Below are 24,145 nucleotides of genomic sequence, written 5' to 3'. Positions count from 1 at the left end.
AGCTCTACTTAGCTCACAGCGCCACATTTTGCCCTAATTAGCCCAACACAGCTGTGAACCCAAGAACGAGGCCCGGTGTTCTCTCATTTCGCTCAAGGCCATTTCTCTTTTGAAAGCTGCTCTGGCTATTACATAATAGTCTTTCAAAAAAGTGTTCCACCAGCCACTTCTCTGAAGCCACGGTGTCTCACCTGTAAAGTGTGATTCTAAATCCTGTGGTCTGTTCTTGGCTTTGGTGTCAAATGTTGATGGTTTGACTGTGCTCTGATAAGTTAGCACTAAGCAGGAAGGGAAAGGAGAAAGTCTACCTTCTGTTTTCTGAGGTCTAGTCTAGTTCCTTCTCTGACATGGCATATGTAACAGGTTCTAGTTCATTCTTGCAAAGGGCTTCAATCTGCCATTTATTGCATCACACTGGAGAGTTCTCTTTTAATGACAGTGTTCATTTAAAAAATGAAAAATTTAAAAACTTTAGAACTTATAGAAGGTAAAGGTAAGGTATTGGAGATACAATATTTGTTTTATTTATAGAGGATTTTCTATTTGTAAATCAGGTTGTTTCCTTAGGAAGAAATCAAATGTCATTTTCCTATTGTATATTTTTCTTGGATTTTAAGACTTCATTTACCCAACTTCACGGATTAGGGATCTTTCTCTTCCCACTTTCAACAGTCTAAGAACCTGTAAATTGTTTTGTCTCTTGGCTAGACAGTGCTAAATAGGAATGAGTATCCTACATTCTGCCAACCAACCACATATACTAAACTCCCCTAGGACACTGGATTACTGTATGCCAAGCTCTTAGATAGGTGAGCACTAATGGTGGCATAATCACTATCCCAAGGTTTAGAGAGAGATTCCATTTTCTTATCCAGTTTTCCTTAGGATCGTGCAAGATATTTCCTGGAAAGGATGTTTAATAGAACATAAGGTTTAAACTGACAGCCACTTCTGAAAAGTACTGCACAGTAAAAACTAGACCAGGGGTCCCCAACCCCCTGTTAGGAACCGGGCCGCACAGCAGGAGGTGAGAGCGGCAGGCAAGCGAGCAAAGCTTCATCTGCCGCTCCCCGCTCCCCATCGCTAGCATCACCGCCTAACACCATCCAACCCCCTCCCTCCGTTCTGTGGAAAAATTGTCTTCCACGAAACCGGTCCCTGGTGCCAAAAAGGTTGGGGACCACTGATCTAGACTAAAACAATGAGATATCCAGACCACTGAACTTCAAATAAATTACTTTGCTATATATGTCAAGTAATACCTTATAGTTTGTTTTTTTTTCTAGTGTAGTTTATCTGTACTTCTTCAAATCCTCTCCACTTGCATTTCCTCATGTCTATAGATGGCAAACTACAGGGTCTTTTTTTTTTTAGTTCAACTCTCTGGTATTTACAGGAAGTCAGGAACAAAATGCTAGGCTTGGATTTAGGTGCAAAGAAGAATGCCCTTTCAGAACCAAAACCACCAGAGACCTTTTTATGTTTAAATACTGCTGCCTTCCCTCCTGTCCTTCTGAAATGTCTTTGCTTGTGTTAAGGCACAGTTTCCCCTCTTGTGCTCTGGATCCCACACCCTTCATTTTCTTCTGAATTTTCTGACATTTTATTTGAAAAATGAAAAACACACCCATGTAAAGAACACACCCATACCCATCATTAAATTCTCTCCCTCTAGAATCTGTTGATATGCTGAGAGGCATCCTATCTAAAAACCTAACAATGAACTCTCCCTTGACTCCATAACCCCACCCCCACTTCCTTTCTAAGCAAAGCTTCTTGAGAGTTCTCTACAGTTGTCATCTCCACTTCTGTTTATCTATCTCAATATATTTCCACAGGATTTCATCCCCACCATTCCAAGACAACACCCTTCAAGGTCAACACCGACATCCATGCTTCCAGATCAATAGTCAGGTCTCCTTTGCTAGCTCCCATTATAATTTACCTTTTATGTTTGGAATGCCCTGAAAGCCCATTATTCTGCCTCCTTCTGATTTCCACTTACACAGTCCCTAAGTGACTTCATCCATTACCATTGCTTTAAATGCCCTCTGTAGGCCAAAAGCTCCCACGAACCTTCAACAACCCTAACTCTCCTCAACCCTCCACACTCATGTTTCCAACTGTCTACATGGCATCCCCTATAGATGACTAATAGCTCAAACTTAACGCTGCCGAAGTAGAACTCCTGCGGTTTCCTTTTCCCCTCTCCCAGAGTTTCCCCCATCTCAGATCGGATCTAGTTGCTCAAGTAAAAAATGTAGGAATCATCTTTGATTCCACTTGCTTTTCCTCACCTCTCCCATCAGCAAGTCCTATCAATTTTACCTCCAAAATATCCCAAGGCAATCTACTCACCAACTCTACCTCTGCTGCTCTCTTCTAATCCATTGTCACATTGAAGCTACCACAGGTTTCCTAACTTGTGTCCTTGCTTCTTCTCTTGCCTCTATAACCCATTTTCCACACAGCAGCGATCTCTTCTATGTAAATTATTGATAAATCATGTCATTTGTCTGTCCAGCCACCTGCTATGGCCTGAATTTTTGTGCCCCCACCCAATTCTTATGCTGAAATCTCCAAAGATGATGGTATTAGGGGATGGAATCTTTGAAAGATGCTTACGTCATGAATGTAGAGCCTTCATGAATGGGATTAGTGCCTTTATAAAAGAGGCTCCAGAGAGCTTCCTGCCCCTTCCACTATGTGAGGACACAGTTGAGACAGGCAATCTGCAACTTGGAAGACAGCCCTTAGCAGAACGTGACCATGCTTGGTGCCTTGATTTTGGCCATTCCAGCCTCCAAAAATGTGAAAAATTTCTGACGTTTGTAAGCTACCCAGTCTGTGGTATCTTTTCACAGCGGCCCGAAGGGACTAAGACATTACCCCTCTCCCATCATTTCCCACTGCTCTTGGATTACAAAAGCCCTACATTATCTGGTCTTTGCTGCCCCCCTCCCCCAACCCCAGCCTCAACTTTTACCACTCTCCCCCAGATTCACTACACTCCAACCACACTGGCCTTTCCCTTCATCCAACACATGAAGTTTTTTTTTCCTTTCTTAGGGTTTTGCACTGTTTCCTCCACCAGGAAGATTTTGCCCCAATTTCACACAGCCATTCAGGTCCTAACTCAAAATGTGTGCTCAGAAGAGGCCTTTCCTGACCATCCAATCTAAAAAGCCTCCCAGCCACTCTCTCCTATCACCCAACCGTAAGTCTCTGCATAGCACTTACCTTTTTATGTTTAGTGTAAGCTCTGCAAGCCTTCATCTATCCTGTTGCCCCATCTAGAATGGTCCCTGTCATATAATAGGTGCATGATAAAAATGTGTGGGAAGAATGAATGGGTGGTTAAGAATCCACCTGCCAATGCAGGGGACACGGGTTCGAGCCCTGGTCCAGGAAGACCCCTCATGCTGCAGAGCAACTAAGCCCGCGTGCCACAACTACTGAGCCTGCGTTCTAGAGCCCGTGAGCCACGACTACGGAGCCAGCATGCTGCAAATACTGAAGCCTGAGCACCTAGGGCCCGTGCTCCGCAACGAGAAGCCACTGCAATGAAGAGTAGCCCCCGCTCGCCACAACTAGAGAAAGCCCGTGTGCGGCAACGAAGACGCAACACGGCCAAAAATAAATAAAATATAATAAATAAATTTATTTTAAAAAAAAAGAATGAATGGATGAAAGGCATCATACTTATTCAATAATGCAAGTCCAAACCAGGAATGACAATCATTTACAAGAGATCAAAGAGAATGGGCTCTCCCAGCTTACCACCTGAAAGCTCAATTTACATTTTGACTTATGGTCTGGTTCCAATTAAACAACAGATTTAGCATCTATTTACCTAAGTGCCAAGGAAAGGGGACTCATCATAAAAATTCACCTGCTTAGCCCACAGGTGTTCTTGGCTTTCTTCTCCTCTAGGCATTCAGCAATAAATCATGCCAATAATGTTTCTATAATGCTTAGGGGAAAAACAAAAATTTTAAAAATGACACCAACTTCTGTGATATGGCAAAAATGTTTATTAAAATCTTTTTTTTTTTCCCCAAGTGTGAACTTTATTGGAAGGAGTCCTTTGAATTCACTCTCTCATCCTGGACAAACAAGCTAACAAGTACTATGTACAGAATACAGAGCGGTAGTAAGTTAGTCCACATGGAAGCACAGTGAAAAAAATGGGACTTCTCTGGAACTCAGATCATTCAAAGCGGCAACTCAGGTGACCTAAGAAACCAATTATATTCTCATGGTTTTCCTTCTGGCTCAAGATCTGAAGAGTTAGGTTACCACCACCTGTTTTAAGAGGTAGAATATAAACTTTCGAGTAGTCCACCATTTACCAGGCAGCCTGGCCTCGGGAGATTCTCATACCTCAGCCCATCTGCCTTAGGTGATGGCCAGAAGATCTCTATGCCCCAGGCAGCAAGGCTTCCTGCTCGTCTCTACTTAAGATCCATGAACCGGATATCCATGATGAGAAGGAAGTTCTTAGGCAGTGGGCGGGGGGCTGGAGAGAGAACAGTAAACACCTGATGCTCTAGGTCCACACTGGTCACCACGATGAAGCCGGCCACACTGGTCTCTGAAAGGTTCTCCTCTGTGCCCTCAGCAGAGCTGACACTCAGGAGGTGGTGCACCATGTCTCGGCCAGGGCTGACGGGCACTAGCTTGAGCTGATTGTCCTCCTGAGACATGCCCAAAGGCAGACAGGAGTCTGGGATGGTGGGTGCCCCAACTTTGTAGATTTTCACATCTGAAAATTTGACATTGAAGGCGTGGGGATAGAAACAGCCCCGGAATCCATAGAAATACTCGCGGATACGCTCATCCCTACATTCCCGCCGGAAGTCCTTGGAGCGCTCAACCACGCCCCCGGATTTAGGGAGCAGCACGGTGCGTACAAAGTGAGGTAGGTCCCGTTTCAGTTCATTGTACAGTCGTTCTTGATCCAGAACCACAACTACGTCCACCTCAAAGGCGGAGGCTGCATGCACCAGTGCTTGGTAACCAGAGCCCTTGACCCAGCCACAGGTGTTAATGACACAGCCACTCACAGAGGCCCTTCGGTTCACTTCACACCTTTGGTTGAACACATCTGCTAAACGAGATGTAATCTGCAGAAGAAAGGATCGAGGTGAGGGAAAAAAAGAAAAAAAAACCCACAGAAACAAACCAACCCACAGCTCTTTTAGCCTTCTTTAGAATAAGTGGAATTAGTTATAAAAAAATGGACATTCTTTTTTTTTTTTTTTTGCGGTACGCAAGCATGTGGGATCTTCTTGGACCGGGGCACGAACCCGTGTCCCCTGCATCGGCAGGCAGACTCTCAATCACTGCGCCACCAGGGAAGCCCAAAAAATGGACATTCTTAATGGCTGTGGTTGTGACCCCATAACGTGGATTTAATTTTTATGTTATGTTGCTTCTTCTGTCTCTTGTGTTTCATGTCCTAGGTAGAAATTTAATAAATCACTTAAGGACAGGTCCATAGAAACGTGTACTAATCTGACGTTGACTTATTTTTGAAACCGTCTTTTCCAAATCACGTGGCAATAATACCAGCTGAGAGGGAGCAAAGAATTTTAACTGGCAAACTTCTGCACAGCTTCCAACCCTGACAGCAGCCCTTCCCTCCACCCCACCCTGGCCCTGGCTCTGACCTTATTATAAAGCTTGATGTTGGTGCCAGGAGTGGTGGAGCCAAAATGATACACCAGAGGGGCCTGGATAGAGAATCCCTCTTCAACATCTGCTGGCCGCTCAATGTAGAGGGCCCCCATGGTACCAGGGATGGACACAGAGCCCTGGCCCACATCCAACTCCACGTAAGTGGGCCGGCGGCCCAAACGCACTGCATAGTTGAGCAGCAGACGGCACACTGTGGACTTGCCCACGTCAGTGGGGCCCACTACCATCACCCGGGGCCCTCGCTCTTCTTCCTTCTCCGCCTGCCTCCGCATCTGCTCCAAGGCTGTATGAGTGTTGAGATAAAGCAACATAGGGGTGTCCTTGGAGACATAAGCCACCTCGGTGCGGCCACTGAGCTGTAGAGAACAGCCGTGCCAAGTGAAAACAGCCACCTTGGCACCAGCATCAAAGGTGAATTTCTTGTTTCGGGTCAGCTCTGTGCCAAAGATTTCTGCCATGCCAGCGAGCAGCTCCAACTGAACTGACTGAGATGCCTCCACCTCAAAGCGAAGTTCTGTTTCTCGCTCTAGTTCAAATTTAGTGGTTGGCTTCTTGTCATCATTGGCCTCCTCTCCCATCTTTTTTGTGTGGCTGCTGTGCCTAGAACACAAATATCAGATCAAAACAGAAGTCAGGACTCACTTCTAAATCCTCCAGTGGACGTTTCTCCTTACCTTGCTTCATACTTCTTCTTACCTCCGATCACCATCTGTCTCACTATGTATTTGTTTATTGTCTGTCTATCCTCACTAGGACGTAAGGGGGGGGGGGTATTTTTGTTTGCTGCTGTAACTCTAGTACCTAGAATACAGCCTGACAACCCAAAGGCACCTCTAGAAAAACACCCAGTGAATACATGACTCGGAGTAAGAAAACGGTATCTACAGATTGAAAGACTTGATTACATCACCTTCATCGCCCTACTGGGATACTCCAGACTTAAAAAGGCTACAGATGCCCAATCCCTAACCCTCTCAGTCAACAAGAAAGGGAACCAGCAATCCGGATGCAAAGCAGAGAATACCGGCTTCGGACTCAAAACAGCAATAAGAAAACAGCTCAGCAACCACTGGTAGTGTCTTTAGACAAATAAATCACTTAACTTCTCTGTACCTTTTCCTCAGTTGTCAACTGGAGGAACTTACACTTCCTCACACAAAGTGTTGCTCTGGGGATTAACAGCGATTGCTGGAGTGGGGGAAAAAATCACTACATAAACTAGAAAACGCCGAGGAACAGCGAAGAATCATCTCCGATCCCGGATCGCAGCTCTAGGTCCAGTATCTGTCCCAGCCTCCCCAGGCACCGAAATCTGCCCAGGCTCCAAGGAAGCGACGATTGCGTTCCTGAGCTTATTATCTTACCTGTACTGCCAAGAGTCCAAACTTGTAAACCAAAAAGCCCTCACTAACTAAGACCTCAGCCTAACAGCTTGCCTCGCTCGCCTAGACCCACGCCGGAAACTCAGGAGTTTCCGCACTTGCGTAGTGGAGAAGCCGCGGCCGCGCGGTGCCCCCTGTGATATGTAGTTGTGCCGGAACAGCCGCGAGCGATCGAGCTCGCGCAGCCGCTCGGCTTTCTGGGACTTGTAGTTAATGGATTGTTTTTGATCGTGACGTCAAAGGTGGGCGGGCGGCGGCCGTCATTGTTCGCGAAGCCCGGGGGCGGGCGGAGTAGGAGGAGTGGCGGTTACGCCCCCGCGCGGGGCGGGGACCAGCAGAGGGGGCCAATGGTCGCTGAGACGCGGCGGTCAGGGCCTCTCGCCGCGGTGCTCTCTCCCGCTCACCTGCCATCCGGGAAGGGGTAGGGCGGCGGGATGGGAAGAGGACTCGCTAGTCTAGGTCCCACGATCGCCTGGAAACGGGGAAATTAGCAGAACCGCATTTGGATACGAGGAAACCAAGGGGTAGGGAAAGTGGAGGAAAAGAGCTTATCAGAGAGTAACCTGGACTGTCATCCCCAACCCGACACAATGTTTGCCCCCTAGAGAGCATTAAAAAAAATCTTTTTTAATAAACGAACAGAAGTCCAAGAATTTCTTCCAGTTACTCTGCAAGTCAATCATTACCCAACAACCTCTGTCCTATTGAGCGGGGAGTTTTGTTGGGGACTCTATTTCCCGCCCTAAATCCCTGACAGTTATAAAAGGTCAGTCATTTAACCCCACAAGCAACAGGTTAGGCCACGTCTTTAAGCTTCTGATGCGTTTGGACTTTGGAATCTTGTATTCTTTGGGCAAATCACAGACTTAAACTCTCTGAGACCCAGTTTTTTGACTGTGAACTAGCGATAACAGTACCCAACCTCTTCAAGTCGTTTTGAAGACTGTATGCAGATGATGTATGTAAAGTGCTAAGCCCAATGCCTGTAACATAGAAAGCATCTGATGTTAGCTCTTAAGTTATTGTAAGTTGGGGAGGGGAAGCTATAACGATGCCATCTATTTGTAGTCTACATTTTCCAAAGCCCTTTCAGGTATCCTCTTTCACAGCCACCAGTAAAGTCAGCGTTATCATCTTCAATTTCAGGTGAGGTAGGAGACTAAGGTAGGTGAAGCGATTTGCCCAAGCTAGTACTCAAACCCAAGATTTTGGAGTTTGAGTGCCGCTATAGCAAATGCATAGTGCCAGATGCCACACACTGTTCTATGGGCATTACAGGTATAAATCCATCTAATCCTCACAAGAAGCCTGTGAAGTACACACTGGAATTGTCATCCCTGCTTGAGAGATGAGTACTTTTTTCAGTCCAGCTCACAGGGTTAATCTGAGTAGAAAAGCCTGGTAAGATTTTCTGGGTTGCCTTTTTCCGGCCGGCCCCATTTTACCATTCCCTTCCTAAGAGTGCCTTCCTCACGTCTCACTCCTTTTAATTATTTTGGCAGCACCGGGTCTCAGTTACAGCACGCGGGATCTTCGTTGCGACATGCGGGCTCTTAGCTGGGGCATGCGTGCAGGATCTAGTTCCCCGACCGTGGACCAAACCAGGCCCCCTGCACTGGGAGCACAGGGCCCTACCCACTGGACCACCAGGGAAGTCCCTCACTTCTCACAGTACTTTTCCTTTGGTGATTTGCCTCATGTATTTAATTCATTCACCGCGCCTCTATTAGTTCTCCAGGGAACTACCAGGCACCCCCTAATCTTTCACCATTCTTCAAAAATTCAATTCTAGTCTTCCGTTTGCAAAATTCTCTCCCTTAGTGAGCTCATCCTCTCCCGTTTCCAGGCAGTCTATCTCCCAGATTTGTTCCTTTGCCTCTCCCTTGAGGCAATTTCTCCCAGTTATCTGAAGGTCGCCTTAATTTGGGTATCGTACAGCCGTCTCAAGCTGACTTTAGGGAGAAGAAACCCCTCCCCCTCCTTTGGACTGCTCTCCATTTTGCTTCTTAAACACAGAGTCAGGGCAGAACATTGAAAGCATCTGTGCTTCCCTACACTCTCCTTCCTCACTTTCAATCTTTCCCCAAGCACTCCTGTCATCTCCACCCCACCCCCAAATAATACTGTCCTCACATGTCTTGTTCATCCTCCTCTCCGGCTAAATCCTTGATAATTTTCTTCCTGAGTTCATTTAAATTAAGTGGCCTCCTTTTCTGCTTCCACACTTTCAAACCTTGCCCTAAAAAACTACTCACCTTCCTTTTCCCACTTCCCACTGTTTTCCTCAACAAATGCCTCCTCCACTTACATTTCCCTTCTCGTCTGTTGCCCAGGCAAGAATATTTCCCTCTGTCTTTACTCAGTTCTACCTCTCAATTCCAAACCTCTGGTAACATCACTCAAGATACCCACACTGTGTTTTCAGAATTTACCTTAAACCCCAGAATCTTCCCTGATTAAATATTCAGAATTCCTTTCACTTTTTCAGACCCAGCTAGCACTGCCTCCCATTAACCTTACTTCCCTACCTTAACTTTTCCCCCTCCTTGCTTGTGAAAAGTACTTTGTTTTCTGAATGTTAGCCTTGGTTAGAAATGGGAGTTTTTATCTTAGAGGGTTATATTCTGTGTCCACCTGCTTTAGCAGCTTGCACAGGGCAACACTCCATGAGAAATATTCTGGGTCAACTGAAATATAACTGGAAACCGATACAAAAATAGCAAGAAAGACGTTAAATTCTTCATCAGACATAAATCTGGCATGTGTCTCTTGAGCTATCAGAATTTAATAGTAAATCTGCTCTGGGTTTAGGGGTATTAAGTTGAGAACACTGTTTTGAAATGACAGTAACTATGGTTTACTAAGTGCCTATCACGTGCCAGGCATATTTTAGGTGTTTACACGTTGTCTCGCTTTACTTCACGTCTCCGTGGGGTAAACATTATTAGCTTCATTTAGCAGAAGAGCAAAACAGGGTCACGAAGTTTATCAGTAGCTCACCCAGTGGTGTCTGGTAAGTGTATTGGCAGAGCCGGGATTCCAGCTCAGGTCTCTCTGAGACCAAAGCCAGACACTTGGACAACATCTGAAGATGCAACTCAACGGCTGTTCTGTGAGCATCTTCTGTATGCAGAGTTCTGCGCTAGGCATCGCAGTCCTGGGATGCAGAGAGGAGTTTCCCAGAGGACCTGTCTCAGAAAGTTTATAGCCCAGTAGAGAATCTTATGTAACGTGGGTGTAGCACAAGTCATTTTGGAGGTAGATGATAAGAGGTTCCTTCATGTGAGATGTCATATTTGGTCTATGACTCCTTCGGGGGTATTCAGCTGGAGGCTTTGAGGCTTGGAAGTGCCCGGTACAAGCTTGGGGGCACTCTATGCCACATGTGACAATTACTGTGTCTTTCTTTTCCCTGCGTCAAGGCTGGTACCAGAGCTGAAATGGGAGATGTATCATCTTGAAAGTGCGCGCACGCTCCTGACTCTGCACCCGTCTCTCACTGTCACCCGCCTAGCCACCACCTTTCCTCCAGTCCTGCCACCCGTACTGTACGCCATCCTTGCCCAGTCCTGCCCTTCCCCCAGGTTCTTGCAGTCTCCTTGGCCACACCGCCTTCCTCCTGAGCAGCCAGCCTCTCCTCTTGCACCCGCCCCTCCCGCCCCGCCCCTCTGCTCCCATCCCTCTGCATCACTCCCCCAGCCCCATCCCTCAATGCCTGCGCGCTCCCTTCCTCCCAACCCTCCTCCTGTGTCTCCCAGCCCTGCTCTGACGTGGGAGGTGAGGGGGGTGGGGGATGGATGACTCACAGTGTTATGATGCAGTTCCACAACATACAGCTACATTCACCCACAGCCCGAGGTACAGACGGGAGACAACCTCTGGCCCCTTAGCAGCTGGCCAGCTTTGCAGCCCCAGTCTTGAGCCCCTAACTACCCTCCCCCCGCCCCCATCCCCTTCCCCATTGAAGGAGCGGAAGGAGAAGAGAGAAGAGTGAGCAGAGAGATAGAGAGAGAGAGAGAGAGAGATAGACGGAGATCTCTGGAGCAGACCTCAAGGTGAGGGGGCAGCCCTTCTCCAAATGAATCTTTTTCCCTTTGCAAATTTCCTCCTTCTGCTGCGTGTTGCTTTCTCCCCTTTGCAAAAGCATTATTCATCCACCCTTTGTCCTCCCTTCCCCCTCCCCGCTGCCTCCGCGCCTCTCTCAGCTCCTTCATCCCTCTCCAAGCTCTGACGGTTCCCGCACTTATTTCCCGGTAACTCTGGCTGCAGCATCAGACATCACTGTTTATTGTTTTGCTGCTGGTGCGGACCCCCAAAGCCCGCCCTGGGAGCCGGCTGCGCCGCTAATTATTCGGACCCTACCCTACTAAGGAATGCCAGCCCGGAGGGGGCCGAAGCCTCAGAGCAGATGAGAAAATCCTTTGTGAGCAGGTGTCCCCCTCCCTTTTTGTTCCCCTAAGAGGCACGGGATTCGCACCTGTTTCCTGGAGCCTCCGCCTCGGCGTCTCTGCCGTCAGCGCTGGTTGCTCGGCATCCCCCTCCCCCAGCCCTCCCTCACCCCCACCTCCCACGGTCCAGCCCCATCTCACTTGGGGGAGCATCCTCTCCACCGCACTCCGCTTGCCTTTGTTTTTTTCCCAGTCATTTGCTCTACTCGCTTCTCTCGGTAATCTGAGATGGGGAGAGAAGTGACCCCTCCTCCCCTCCCGTGAGTGACTCTCCGGCCTTCTGTGCAGCCTCTCCCGGGCTGGATGGGGAAGCAGGGGAGAGAGAGGGAGGGAGGCGTGCTGGAGGCTGGGGAAGGAGTCTGAGAGCTAGGACCCGGCCCCCTCCCCAGGCCCCTCGAAGGTGTGTTCGTTGGAGCGCGTCAGAGGGGAGCCTGCAGGCAAAGTTGAAGGCAGACCTGTGAAGTGGAGGCTGAAGAGCGTTCTGCTGGTGAGGAAGGCCCGTTTCCTAGAGCCAGAGCCCAGTGTCACCCTCAACACAGCCCACGGTGTCTTCCTGGGCCCCAGCAGGGGAAGAAGACCTGAATCTGAAGATGGTCTCTGCCAGGGGGTCTTTGTAGAGAGAGTGCCTGGCGGCCCCAGGAAGCACTGGAACAGCAGGGGTGCTGGCGGCCACCGCAGAGGACAGGATGAGAGCCCGTCGCCCTGGCTTGCTCAGTCCCACTGCCTCTGCTCTGCCTAGTGGCCTAGCATTGCCAAAGCACCCAGCTGGCATCTCGGAACCAGACTTGGGCTGAACCGTCCACCACGGGCTTGAAGGCCCCATGAAGGAGGGAGAAGACAGCCGCTCACTTGCTTATCAGAACCAACAGGGGACACCTCCCTCGTTATCCAGCACCCTCAGCCATTCTGGGTCTGGAGTCTGGGCATCTTCCTCAAAATTCTTAATCAGGACCCAGCAATTATTTTATCTCACGTCACCCACAGAGTCACTGCTGCTTGTCCTGCCCTTGGGAGAAGGTGAAGAGAAACACCCTCTGCCTTGGGCCCCAAAGCACGGGTTTTGAAAATAAGAGCCTCCACTTTTGCTGCCCATCTTAGACGCTGCTCCACCCTACAGACACAGCTCAGGAGCGCTGGCCTCCCCGACACAGTCCCCGTTGCCCATTGGTTCCAGCTGTCAGATGCGCCCGAAGGAAAGAGAGTTTCTCTCCTAGGCTGGGTGCCCAAGTCCTTAACCGAGGGCTGAGGCAGCAATTACAGAGGGCAGGAAAGAGAGACCGAGGGCCTCAGAGGCTGAGAAGACAAGCCCAGTGTTTCTTCTGGGCCAGAATGAGTGGACCAAGGTGCAAGACCGGGCAGCAGCCACGTCTGAGGTCTTTGGTACCCGATGAGACATCCATCAAGTTCTAGTTCCCAGAACGCAGGACTCCAGCCCCAGAAGAGGGCTGGAGCAGAGTGTATGCACCTGCCTGCCTGCTCTCCTTCCCTTTCTCATCACGCCCCTCCCTCCCACACAAAATGTGTGATGGACCAATTATATTGCAAACGGAGGCCATGAGAAAGAAGAACTGCCAGGCACCCCCAACTTTTTAAAGGCTCTGAGCTCCAGAGACACAGCGCCTACCAGTGCACGTGGGACGCAGATCCTCAAAAAAGAACTGAAAACCAAGGAAAGAACGCTTGCAAATGACGTTGCTCCCATGGCAGCGCTGGTGCCGGCGGGCTGCTCTCGGTGGAAAATGGTGGAGGCTGCTCCCGCCCCAGGAGGGAGAGACACCACCTCCAGGGCTAGAGGCCTGGATCCGCTGCCAGGCTTGCCAGAGCAGACTGTCATCCAGGGGACAGGGAGACACGGTGCGACCGGACGCTGAGGAGGGTTGCTGGCGATGCGGGGGGAAGTAGGGGTGGAGGTGAGCGGAGCCCCATCTTCTCCATCCCCGCAGGAGGGGCTCCTCACGTGGTCTCGGCTCTCCTGATGCACCTTCCCCTCTTCCCAGGTGACTTCCATTTCTATCTGGTTCACGTCTGGGGGGGCCCTGGCCGGGCAGCCCCCCCACATCTCTCCTGCCCTGAAACACGGCTCTAGCCAACCTGCTCCGCTGCTTCACCTGCGACCGTCTGTGTGGGAGCTGCACGGCACCAGCCCCTCCTGCCCGCCAGGGCATCGTCCTCCAGCCCGTCATGCCCAGCTGCGACCCTGGCCCGGCCCCTGCCTGCCTCCCCACCAAGACTTTCCGCAGCTACCTGCCCCGCTGCCACCGCACCTACAGCTGCGTCCACTGCCGTGCACACCTGGCCAAACACGATGAGCTTATTTCCAAGGTACGCCAAGTGGGGGCCTGCCACTCCCCTCCGCTCTCCCCCCAGGGTAGTCCAAACATCACCTAGGGGTGAGGCAACGAAGTCCAGCCTCCCTCCTCCACGCCCCGGGGTGACTCAGGGCAAGGGTAACCCTGGGGTCAAGGGCTACCCAGTGGTCACTGTCTGTCCTATGTCTCCACAGTCCTTCCAGGGGAGCCACGGCCGAGCCTACCTGTTTAACTCCGTGTGAGTCTACCTCTCTCCTTGTGCATGTGTGCTTGTGTTGTGAATAATTTTCCTCTGGGAGAAACAGGGTGAGCCATCTGAAGGGGGCTTTGCACCTGCTGCCTTTGCCTCTCCTTTTGCGAAGTGGTTCAGGAACTCGGTCTACAGTTCTTCTGCGGGGAATCCCAGCACCGGAAGAAAAAGGCCCAGGCACTAGCCAGAAAAGGGTGGATTGCTGAGGGCAGGGGCTTCCATTTGGAGGGTTAAGCTCTCTCCAGATGGAAGGTCCTTTGGGCTGTTCGGGGTCTAGGCTGACAGAGCGACCCCACCGGGTCCTGGGTCCTTACTGTTTCCTGAGACAGGGTCAACGTGGGCTGCGGGCCAGCTGAGCAGCGTCTCCTGCTCACGGGGCTCCACTCGGTAGCTGATATCTTCTGCGAGAGCTGCAAAACCACCCTCGGCTGGAAATATGTAAGTACCGGGGGGACAGGGCCACCCTCTGAAGTGGAGTCTCCATGGCCCTCCAAGCCCCAGTGCCCACATGTTAGGTCTTTGCATGATCCAGAGGGGAGAGGGAGCTAGTAGTGGGTTGGACTGGGTGGGGGGTAGCGGGGTTGGGGATCAGGGGTAACACAGGTGGCAGCAGGAGTGCCTGGGAGGGAACTGCTCTGTCCTGCGTTCACGGCTTCCCCTCCGTCAGGAACAAGCTTTTGAGACGAGCCAGAAGTACAAAGAAGGGAAGTACATCATTGAAATGTCACACATGGTGAAGGACAACGGCTGGGACTGAGGGGCTCCGGCAGGCTGTGCCCTTCCTCCGCATGCCCCACCCTCCCCACCCCTGTCCCCTGGCCCCGCCAAGCGTCCATACCAGCATGAGTACTGCCCCACCCCTGGGGAGAACCCGGCTCCCACCAACCCCTCCCCCGCCTCCACCTCGCCACTCCCAGGCCCCTTTGGAACGGGGCCCTGGGGTACCCCAGGGGTGTTGAAGGCTCAGGAGTGGGCAGCAGCCAGGGAGACAGACTGGGGGAAAGGGCTGGCTGTGGGGCCTTCTAGCCCCAAGGTCCTGAAAATTGAGGGGATGGCGGGGCGTAGACTCAGGCAGAGAGGACCACCGGAGGAATCGGTGTTTGCTCCACCTCTGTGAATGAAGAGGACCAGCTTTGAGTCACGGGGCTGGTAGACCCTAGGCCACAGAATAGCAGGTGGGAAAAGGCTCGAGATGGAGTGAAATTTTGGCCTCAGACACCGGGAGATACCAGGAGTCTCTAAGGGTGAAGTTTCCCACCCCTGTTTGTAGAAGCAAGGATTCGTTGGGGGTGGACATCCCAAATCCCAGGCCCTGGGTAATAATAAAAGAATCACAGGGGTTTCCATTTCACTCCACTTGTTTATCTTGGCACTAAAGAGGCACTTTCAAGTATCTGACCCTTGCGTCGGGTAGGGAGAGTTGCCCTGGAACAGCCTCACCCCCAGCTGGTAGATTCCAGAGCAAGCAGGCGTTGTGGGCGTTCTCTGAGGCCCAGCCACTGCTCCCTGGCACCCAGTCCCTTGGGGGGAAGGCGGGAAATCAGTGCTACGGGGCCAGGCTTCCTCGTGGCTGCCACCAGCGAACGAAACTTTTGTATGATACATAAAGTGTTTGAGTCTATTTTTAATAAAAAGGGGAAAGCAACTGTGAGGCACTCGGTCCTCTGACTTTTCTTCCTCGTGCAAGTACCGTACCAGTCACATAACACCCCCCTTCCCAGGCCTGTCCCTTCACACCACTAGGGGGCAGCAGTTGCTTCGTCAATGGCAAGACACCAGGGGACAGAGATTCAGGTGAGGTTTTGCTTATAAGAGATGGCTTTTGTGAGTGGTATTCCAGCTGGAGTATCCAAAACAGCTCCTGTCTTTTGGAGCCCTTGACAGTGAATCTGCTTGTGCCTGGTTCGGGCACCTGGAAGAGGTTTATTCCAGAACAAGGGTTTTCTTGGGTCCCATTGCCTCTCAGCCTGGCTCTGGAATGTTTTGGTCGGCTCATGGCCACACTTAAAGCTAAAAGGAAAATCGATCAGCCAAGGTGCTGCCTTGGCAGCTGATACAAAGTGGAACAAAATAGCTCAAAACTGCAGCATCAATGCAACCATGTGATGCAAGTGCAATTTTTGGCAGTGACATGATCTTATTTTTGTGAGGTCACCGACATCTGCAGGGAGGATTGGACGCATCATGAAAATCTTTGTTTTTGTAAGCTAGCTTGTTATTTACAGCTTCATTTATTGATACTGCAACTATTTGTAAGCGCACCTCTTACTTGCCAGGCCTTGTTCAGCACTGGGGATGCAGTGGAGAACAAGGCAGCCACGGCCTGACTTCATGGAGCTTTCGGTCTAGCGCGAGGACAAACAAGAACCAGGCAATTCCAGTAGGTGACAAGGGCTCTGAGCGGGGATGGGGGAGTAAGCTCGGGAGCTTGTAGGAGGGGCTTAGCCTAGACTTAAGGAGTCAAGGAAGGCTTTGCAGAGTGATGACTATGATGGCACTTGAAGGATGAGAAGTTGGGTGGGCAGGGCTTCCCTGGTGGCGCAGTGGTTAAGAATCCGCCTGCCAACGCAGGGGACACGGGTTCAGGAAGGGTTCAGCCCTGGTGCAGGAAGATCCCACATGCCACGGAGCAACTAAGCCCGTGCGCCACAACTACTGAGCCCGTGCACCTAGAGCCCGTGCTCCACAAGAGAAGCCCGCGCACTGCAGCGAAGAATAGCCCCTGCTCGCCGCGACTAGAGACAGCCTGCGCGCAGGCAGGAAGACCCAACGCAGCCAAAGATAAATAAATTTATAGTTAAAAAAAAAAAGAAGTTACATGGGCAGAGAGGAAGATTGAAGGGAGGGGGATATTTCAGGCCGAGAGAACTGTGTTTTAAGTGGCTCAAGTTTAGATGAAATGAAAGTTTCCAAAGCTGGAGCCCAGATGCAAGTGGGTGAGACGAGATAGCACAGGAAAGATAGGCAGAGGCCATAATACACTTAGGAATTTCATCTCAAGGGCATTGAGGAAACACTGAAATTTTCTTGTTTCTTAATAAGTGGAGCCACATCACCAAATGGCTGTTTTGTGCCCAGAGAAGAGGCTCAAATAGAAATGTTAAGAATGAAAACAAAGGAACATGAAGCTAACTGTACCGTCTCAAATACTGTTGTCAGCGTCAGGATGGAGAGGCTGTCTGGGCAGAAGGGAGGAAGAGACCTGGAAGACACAGGTGCTAGATGAAGGCAAATAAGCCATGAAGGAATGATGTCCAGCACCCCCATCTGAGAAGCCTGATGGGGGTCTGTCCCATCATTCAGTTCCCACATGCCTGGTGATGCCTAAAGCCTTCTCTCAGGTTCCAGCAAGCGACCCAGAAACGCTGCCCCTCTCAGTTCCACTTCCTGCACCGAAGTTCAGGAAGGCTTGTCCTTGAAAATCTCTGACTTTGAATGTCAGACACAAACTAGCCACCTTCTTAAAGCTCCCCAAATCTGCCTCTCTCTGAATTTACTTATTAAGCCAACTAGACACGGTGGGAAACAGGGAAGTGACTGGCAGTCATTGCCCTCACGTTCTTTGTAGTCTCTCCTGGAAGAATCATTCTGCGAGTTGGGTTCAATGGATCCTATTTAATCTTCAAGATCAGGCCGTGGGCAGTGCTGTCCGAATCTTGGATGCCCAGACAGGTGTGCCCTGGAGAAGCACCACTGTCAAATACCCTGTGACTAAGAGGGGTCATGCTGGGAATTGCAGGTGGAGATGAGGTCTCCTTTTCCTGCCCAAGAGCCAGGGAAGGAGCTGCAGGTGTGGAATGCCAGGGGCACACGAGTTCCTGTCCCCAGGGAGCAGTCCTTTCAGGTTAGCCCTTTTTCCTTTCCTGGGCATCCCCTTTTTCTCATGGAGGTCTATTCTGGTCCTAACAGTGTTTCTCCCAATCTTATCCACCCACGCTCCAATCCCAAACTGAGTCTGGGAACTCCTCCTTCTAAGCCAACAAGCCACTACTTGTATCCTTAAAGGCTTGAACCTTTGGAAGATACTCTCATACAACCAGCAGGTAGCATCAAAACCCTCTAGCCCTCAGCTCCGGCAATCTCAGTTGAGAATCTACTCAAAGCCTCTCCAAAGAGACTGGTGAGCTGTCAGACTTACGATTAGATCTAGGCTCTGCAATTTAAGAGCTGTAAAACTTTGGCAGCTCTGCTGAAACCTTTCTGACTCTCAGTTTTTTCATCTGTAAAATGGGGGTGTTACTTGCCAAAGTCATTAGAGGTCCACCATAATGTACTTAGTGTCGAGCACGTGGACTGCACATGGAAGCGCTTCCATAAATGTGAGCTATTCGTAGGACTACTCGTAGGGCGGATTCTGGGTGAGGAAGTCTCAACGCTGAGGAGGCAGCTGGCGCTGGGTAGCACTACGCGGCCAATGCCCTTTTAACATTGCACTGCTAGTGATAGGCGCAGACAGTAGCACAATGTGAAAAGAGCTCCGGCCCGCAGCAGAGGCATGCCGGCCCTGCCTCCTCGCCCCTTCTCCCAGTCCCCGGGCCACTCAGCTCTCTTGGCCTCCCTCTGCCCTTTCTCATCTTCAGTACAGCTTTCCTCCCTTCTCTTCCGTTCTCCGCGTAGATCCTCTATTTTCCCTCCACTCCTCTGGCCTTCTTCCTCACGCCCTTCCTAGCATCGAGACCACCTTTTCCCTGAGGTTTTGGGGCTGGGGGAACAGAGTCCAAGGAGGCAGCTTGGCACTCAATCTTCACAGGAAATGAGCAGTAGAAACCCCCCAGATTTGGAGGTGACATGAAGCTGTGTTCATCTGGATTTGTATCTCCGGCAGCTTCCCTCCAGAGAGGAGCTGGCTGACCAGGACCAGAGAACCCTCTCTTCCTCCCTACGCCAAAGCTCGCTCTCCTTTTTAGTTTAGATAAAGGGAAGTTCTAGGCCTTAAGGGGACAGCCTCAGATGAACCTTCAGGACCAGAGGGATGGTGGAGAAAAGGTGCAGGGTCCCCAGGCTGCACAGGAAGGGGAGGTGCTTCTGGAGGTAGAAGCTGCAGGTAAAGTCCCACCTCTGCATCTCCTCCTGGAGGTCATTAAATCCACTTTATGGGTTCAGCATTAAACGAAACGGTGCGGTTGATTCCCTCACCATTAGACATAGGCTTTCATTGGCAGTGGGATCAGAATCCGAGTTGTTTCTTGTTTATCCAGGGACTCCAGTTAGGGAGCTTTCAGCTCACCCAGAACTTCCCCATCCTGCCTGCTCTAACGGGCTTAAACCCTGGATAAACAAGCCTGACACCGGCCAAAGGTTCAGAGCCAGGCAGAGCTCTAGGGTGGCACGTTCCTGGCTAGAGCTGTGGCCACGGAAGCTCAGCTCCAGTTCTGACCTGGTGAACCGTGTGCATCCCGGAGGGTCGGGGGCTGTGGGGTAACTCCCCGGTGCACCGAACAGGGAAGGCCTCCAGGAGAGATAACCTCCGCCTTCCACAGCCGGCAGCCGGAGGAATGGCGGACAGACTCCCAGTTGGGAGCTCTTCCTCTGGGCTTCCCCTCCGGCCCCCTCCCACCCCCTCAGGAAGCAGGAGAGCCTCTCTCCCGCCTTCCTAGGCAGAGTTTGTTCCTGTAATCTGCAAAACGTTCTAACGGGGACCCAGGCCCCACTAGGGCCAGTCGCCAGGCCTCTGCTCTTGGGTTGAGCAAAGCAGTCCCAGCAGGGAACTGGATCATGCCAACAGGGGGCAGAGGGGCAAAGGCAGGCCTGCCCAGCAAGTTCCTGGAGGTGAGGGGAAGATTCCTCACCAAGGAGTTCCCAGAGCTCTCCCGGGGGAGAGAAGGGAGACGGGGCTGGGGCCAAGGTCCCTTCGGCTCTCACACCCAACTCACTGCAGAGCGGGGCCTGCGATTCAGCAGCCAGCGGGGCCCGTCCCCCAGCGTGGGCCCAGGAGCCATCCCCCAGCTCCTTCCAGAGGCGGGTGTGGAGACCGAGGAGGAAATGGGGGAGGGGAGGCCCCGGCTCAAGTTCTCTCCACTCCCCCTCCTCATTGGCCACCATCTTCCGGGCCCTGCTCCCCGGAGCAGCGGGGGATGGGGCCCAGCCTGCGGAAGGGAGAGAAAGGGCAGGTGGAGGGTTAGCTGGAGCGCCAGGGGCAGGGGCTGGCCCCGACTGTCTCCTCCCCCCCCCCCGCAGCCATGGCGACTGGAGGGGGAGGGGCCCGGGAGGGTCCTGAAAGCCCCGTTCCGTGAATGGGCTGAAAGGGGCAGGGGGAGGAGGGGGAGGGGGGCGCGCTCGCCCTCTACGCCCAACGGTGCCCCCCCCACCAGGGCACACACACACACACCTAGAGGCTGGACCACACACGCGCACACACGCAAACTCCCAGCCACACTCGCTGCACAACTCAGCCCTCACTACACACTTACCCAAACAGCGAAGCCCCGGAGTGCGAAGCCACGGCTGCTCCACAGAACACACCCCTCAAAACCCCACAACTCTCAGCCCAAGAGCGGGCCTCACACGCACACACAGCCCCTTGGCTCATCCACAACTTCTCAAGATGCACAACTCCCCGCCCGGCTGCAGCCCTTCGGCCACGGCGCTTCCCTCTGCGCACACCCGCCAAGTCCCCGGCACGCCCGGCCCCAGACGGCCCGGCCTCAGCCCGGCAGCAGCCGCCCTCCCCTGCGCACCACCGCCCCGCGGGAAAAGGACCGCGAAGCCGCCCCAGCACGACGTGCCTGCTGCTCGCCAGTTACGAGCGCTGCGAAAGGAACAAATGGAAGAGATGCCCACGAGGGGAGGAGGACGAAGAGGGGGAAGGTAGACGAGGGGAAGAGCCCAGACCAGCCCCCTCCCCTCACCGAGAGAATAAAACCGAAAATCGGTGGCGTTACCCCTCAGGGCGCTCAGATACCTACACAGTGCGCTTCCTTACGTTCCTCTGCCTGCCACCTCCTTCTTCCCGGGCTCTTTCTCTGCCCTTCCCTCCCTCTTGGCTTCCCTCCCTGGCCTCGCACCCCCTCTCTCACGCCCTCTCGCGCCCCGCCGGCTCCTCTCCCGGGCCGGGCTCGGATCCCCGGCGGCCGCCCCTCCGCCCGCCGGCCGGGACCAAGGTAGGTCCGGGGACCAAGCGGCCGCCGCGCCCTGGCCTCTGCCGATCTCGCTCTTCCCCCCTCGCCCCCTTTCTCCTTCCACACTCCCTGCCGTCCATCTTGAATACTTGGGATTCTTGAATGGAGGGAGCAGGATCCGCTCCCCCAGGCTCCCATTGGCTGTGGGTTAACCCTTTTGAAACGAGATCCTCCCTCTCATTGGCTGCCAGGCTCCCCTCTTCTCCCCCAACCCCCATCCCCTCCGCCTCCCAGCAGCCGGCGAGGTCAGGGCGCTCCCGGGCGCCCCCTCCCCTGGCCTCTCGGCCCCCCGTACCTCCACCCCCGGACGCCGGTCTCCCTGCCCTTAACATCACACCCGCCACAGGGCTGCAGGTGAGGGCAGATCCGGTTCCCGCCAAATGCGGCCCCAAGGGTGGACTGGCAGAAACCCTGTTCCCAGATGCCCCTCGTGCTGGACCTGGAGACCTTAGAAGATGCAAGAGGTGCGATTTCCTGCCTGTCTCCGAACCCTCCTTGAGCAGAAGTACCTCTCCAACAGGGAATCCACGCAGCCTTTCAGCTTCACCCAAGACGATCCGAGAGCGCTCCTGAACCAACCAGCCCCCCGGGCCGGGCAGGAAGAGGGCAGCTCCGGAAGGAATATCTGAGGCTCTTCTGAGAGGCTAATTCCCTGATTGCCGCAGGGCAGGTCTGACCCTACCAGGAATGTGCAGCATCTGGAGCTCTGCTCAGTCACAAACATCCCCTGGGACCAACCAGCGCAGCCGCCTGGCCCAGTGCTGGACCCACTAGGGGCTCTGAGCTGGGAGCCCAGAGGGGCAGAGAGGAAGGAGGCAGGAGGGGGTAGGGCAATGAGTCAGGCCTGGGTATGGGGTACCTTTGTTCTAGGCCCAGATCTGCCATAACATGCTTCGCCAGGTCATGTCGCCTCTCTGGGCCTCAGTTTCCTGATTTACAAAAGTTTGACCCAGAACTTCCTATAGAAGTTTCTGTGTGAAGATGGAAATGCCCTATACTGCATCATCCAATATGGTAGCCACTAGCCACACGTGGCTACTGAGCATTTGAAATGTGGCTGCTATGACTGAGGAAACGGCTAATTTTATTTAATTTTAATCACTTTTAAATGGCCACATGTAGCCAGTGGCCACCATACTGGACAGTGCAGGCCCAGAATCCCTGTGGTCCTGCTGGAGAACAACATCCCAGGAATCTTGCTGGGGGAAAAAAAAAAAAAAAGAAAAAATTCCTGGGGCTTCCCTGGTGACGCAGTGGTTGAGAATCTGCCTGCTAATGCAGGGGACACGGGTTCGAGCCCCGGTCTGGGAGGATCCCACATGCCGTGGAGCAACTAGGCCCGTGAGCCACAATTACTGAGCCTGCGCGTCTGGAGCCTGTGCTCCGCAACAAGAGAGGCCGCCATAGTGAGAGGCCCGCGCACCGCGATGAAGAGCGGCTCCGCTTGCCACAACTAGAGAAAGCCCTCGCACAGAAACGAAGACCCAACACAGCAAAAATAAATTAATTAATTAGTAAACTCCTACCCCCAACATCTTCTTAAAAAAAAATAATCCTTTCTCTTTGTCTTCAGGTGCAAAATCTCCCAGATGCAAATTGCGAATCACCAAGGGCATCAACGCCTAGGAAATGTTCGAATCCCTGTCACCTTTGTCAGGAACGCTTTTCCGAATCCCTGTCACCTTTGTCAGGAACGCTTTTCTTGTGATTGTCGATCTGCTCTGTGGGAGCTGAGATACACACACCCACGACACACACGGAAGATTAGGGCTCGCAGGATTTGCAAGTTTGCCCAACCTTCTTGTTTTTTCAAAGATAGAAGCCAAGATATCCACAGGAGTTAGGGTGGGGGGTGTCACTTGCCCAAGGGCACACAGCAATTTAACACAATAAACTTAGTGCCTCTCTTTGGAGCTCTTATACGCCCACCACGCATACTTTATTAAGTTAATTCACTAAATGCACTTCCCTAGCCCAGGCCAAAAGTGAACTGGGGTTGAAATCAGCCAATATGGCTGATACCGAGGGATAGCCAGCTCCATGGGAGAGGCAGACAGGCTGTCCAACCAGCACGTGAATACCCAGAGCTCCTGGGTTGTAAGAACATAGGTAGCTCAGAGCCTGTTTCCTAAATCAGTGTGCTTAAGAGACCCCATTGTGGCATTCCCCACCATGAGGAGAGAAAGCCAGCCGTGAGACAGAAGAGTGAGCCTGGGTTTATCCTTGGGTTAAAAGCAGGAAGCAGAATTAGCAAGCAGCTGGGGCTTCTGTAGGAGGAGGGGTGCAGGGTGTCCAGGATTCTGGTAGCTACAGGCTTGGTGCATACAGGGCCCTAACCCAGCAGACAGAACAGCCCCAGGAGCTGGTAAAAGGGACTGTAGCACCTGCCTGAGCTTGTACAGACCCTTGTCCAGTCCCCACTTGTGGAGGGCGTCTGCTTGGGTAATGTGTGCTGGGTAAGGGGAAGGCACAGAGCTGCCTGGAAAATGGCTTCTGTCCTCAGCACTTCTTTATTACAGGTGAAAATTGCTAAATGACTTCTCCGGTGACAGACAGATAAAGAGTTCGGAGGAGGAAACGATTGCTCCCAGTTAGGAATGGAATCTAAGAAGGCTTCCTGGAGGAAGTAGCATCTAAGACTTGAAGACCAGAAAGGATTTAAAGACAAGAAGATGGGAGGAAGGAAGACCAGGAAATGGCAAGAAGAGGAAACAACACAAAGGCTGGAAGGTGGGGAAATGGTGGTATGTGCTTAGAATGGGTTGTAAATTCAGCAGGAACCTAGGGTATAGGAAGGAGAATAGCGAGGATGGAAAGTCAGGCTGAGAAAGGTTGTGGAGGGCTTGAACACTTCCCTCTAGCCTCGGCTCAACTCCAATGACATCATTTTTCTTGAAGGTGCCCTTACCCTTTTCCCCTACCAAGAGATGCCTCCTAC

The 24,145-nt window shown here is 52.2% G+C and overlaps 2 protein-coding genes across 5 annotated transcripts; one reads left to right on the top strand and one right to left on the bottom strand.

The window, feature by feature from the left end:
• Window positions 1-4,016: 4,016 nt before the first annotated feature.
• CLP1 (cleavage factor polyribonucleotide kinase subunit 1) lies at window positions 4,017-7,175 on the bottom strand. 3 transcript variants are annotated; one of them, XM_032641935.1, is made up of 3 exons: window positions 7,065-7,175; window positions 5,673-6,300; window positions 4,017-5,126 (listed from the first exon to the last, which is right to left on the bottom strand). In XM_032641935.1, exons 2-3 carry the CDS (start codon window positions 6,276-6,278, stop codon window positions 4,455-4,457), a joined length of 1,278 nt encoding a protein of 425 aa, XP_032497826.1. In that variant the 5' UTR covers window positions 6,279-6,300; window positions 7,065-7,175; the 3' UTR covers window positions 4,017-4,454. The 3 variants fall into 3 exon arrangements, with proteins under 3 accessions (XP_032497826.1, XP_032497825.1, XP_032497827.1); XM_032641934.1 differs by having other exon boundaries at window positions 6,375-7,153; XM_032641936.1 differs by having other exon boundaries at window positions 6,814-7,153.
• Window positions 7,176-10,776: 3,601 nt separating this feature from the next.
• YPEL4 (yippee like 4) lies at window positions 10,777-16,630 on the top strand. 2 transcript variants are annotated; one of them, XM_032638701.1, is made up of 5 exons: window positions 10,777-11,137; window positions 13,528-13,852; window positions 14,034-14,077; window positions 14,419-14,527; window positions 14,757-15,730. In XM_032638701.1, exons 2-5 carry the CDS (start codon window positions 13,712-13,714, stop codon window positions 14,844-14,846), a joined length of 384 nt encoding a protein of 127 aa, XP_032494592.1. In that variant the 5' UTR covers window positions 10,777-11,137; window positions 13,528-13,711; the 3' UTR covers window positions 14,847-15,730. The 2 variants fall into 2 exon arrangements, with proteins under 2 accessions (XP_032494592.1, XP_032494593.1); XM_032638702.1 differs by lacking the exon at window positions 10,777-11,137 and adding an exon at window positions 13,377-13,440 and having other exon boundaries at window positions 14,757-16,630.
• The last annotated feature ends 7,515 nt before the right edge of the window (window positions 16,631-24,145 follow it).

Source organism: Phocoena sinus, chromosome 8 (genome assembly GCF_008692025.1).
Source record: "Phocoena sinus isolate mPhoSin1 chromosome 8, mPhoSin1.pri, whole genome shotgun sequence".
In the NCBI taxonomy this organism is placed as follows: Eukaryota; Metazoa; Chordata; class Mammalia; order Artiodactyla; family Phocoenidae; genus Phocoena; species Phocoena sinus.
This window is presented reverse-complemented; position numbering and strand designations above follow the sequence as displayed.

Coding starts and splice junctions, on each gene's coding strand:
- CLP1 (XM_032641934.1), bottom strand. CDS start 6,409: ATGGTGATCGGAGGTAAGAAGAAGTATGAAGCAAG. Junction 6,301..6,374: donor AAGAAGAAGTATGAAGCAAG/GTAAGGAGAAAC, acceptor TTTGTGTTCTAG/GCACAGCAGCCACACAAAAA. Junction 5,127..5,672: donor ACATCAAGCTTTATAATAAG/GTCAGAGCCAGG, acceptor TTTCTTCTGCAG/ATTACATCTCGTTTAGCAGA.
- YPEL4 (XM_032638702.1), top strand. CDS start 13,712: ATGCCCAGCTGCGACCCTGGCCCGGCCCCTGCCTGCCTCCCCACCAAG. Junction 13,853..14,033: donor ACGATGAGCTTATTTCCAAG/GTACGCCAAGTG, acceptor ATGTCTCCACAG/TCCTTCCAGGGGAGCCACGG. Junction 14,528..14,756: donor CCACCCTCGGCTGGAAATAT/GTAAGTACCGGG, acceptor CCCCTCCGTCAG/GAACAAGCTTTTGAGACGAG.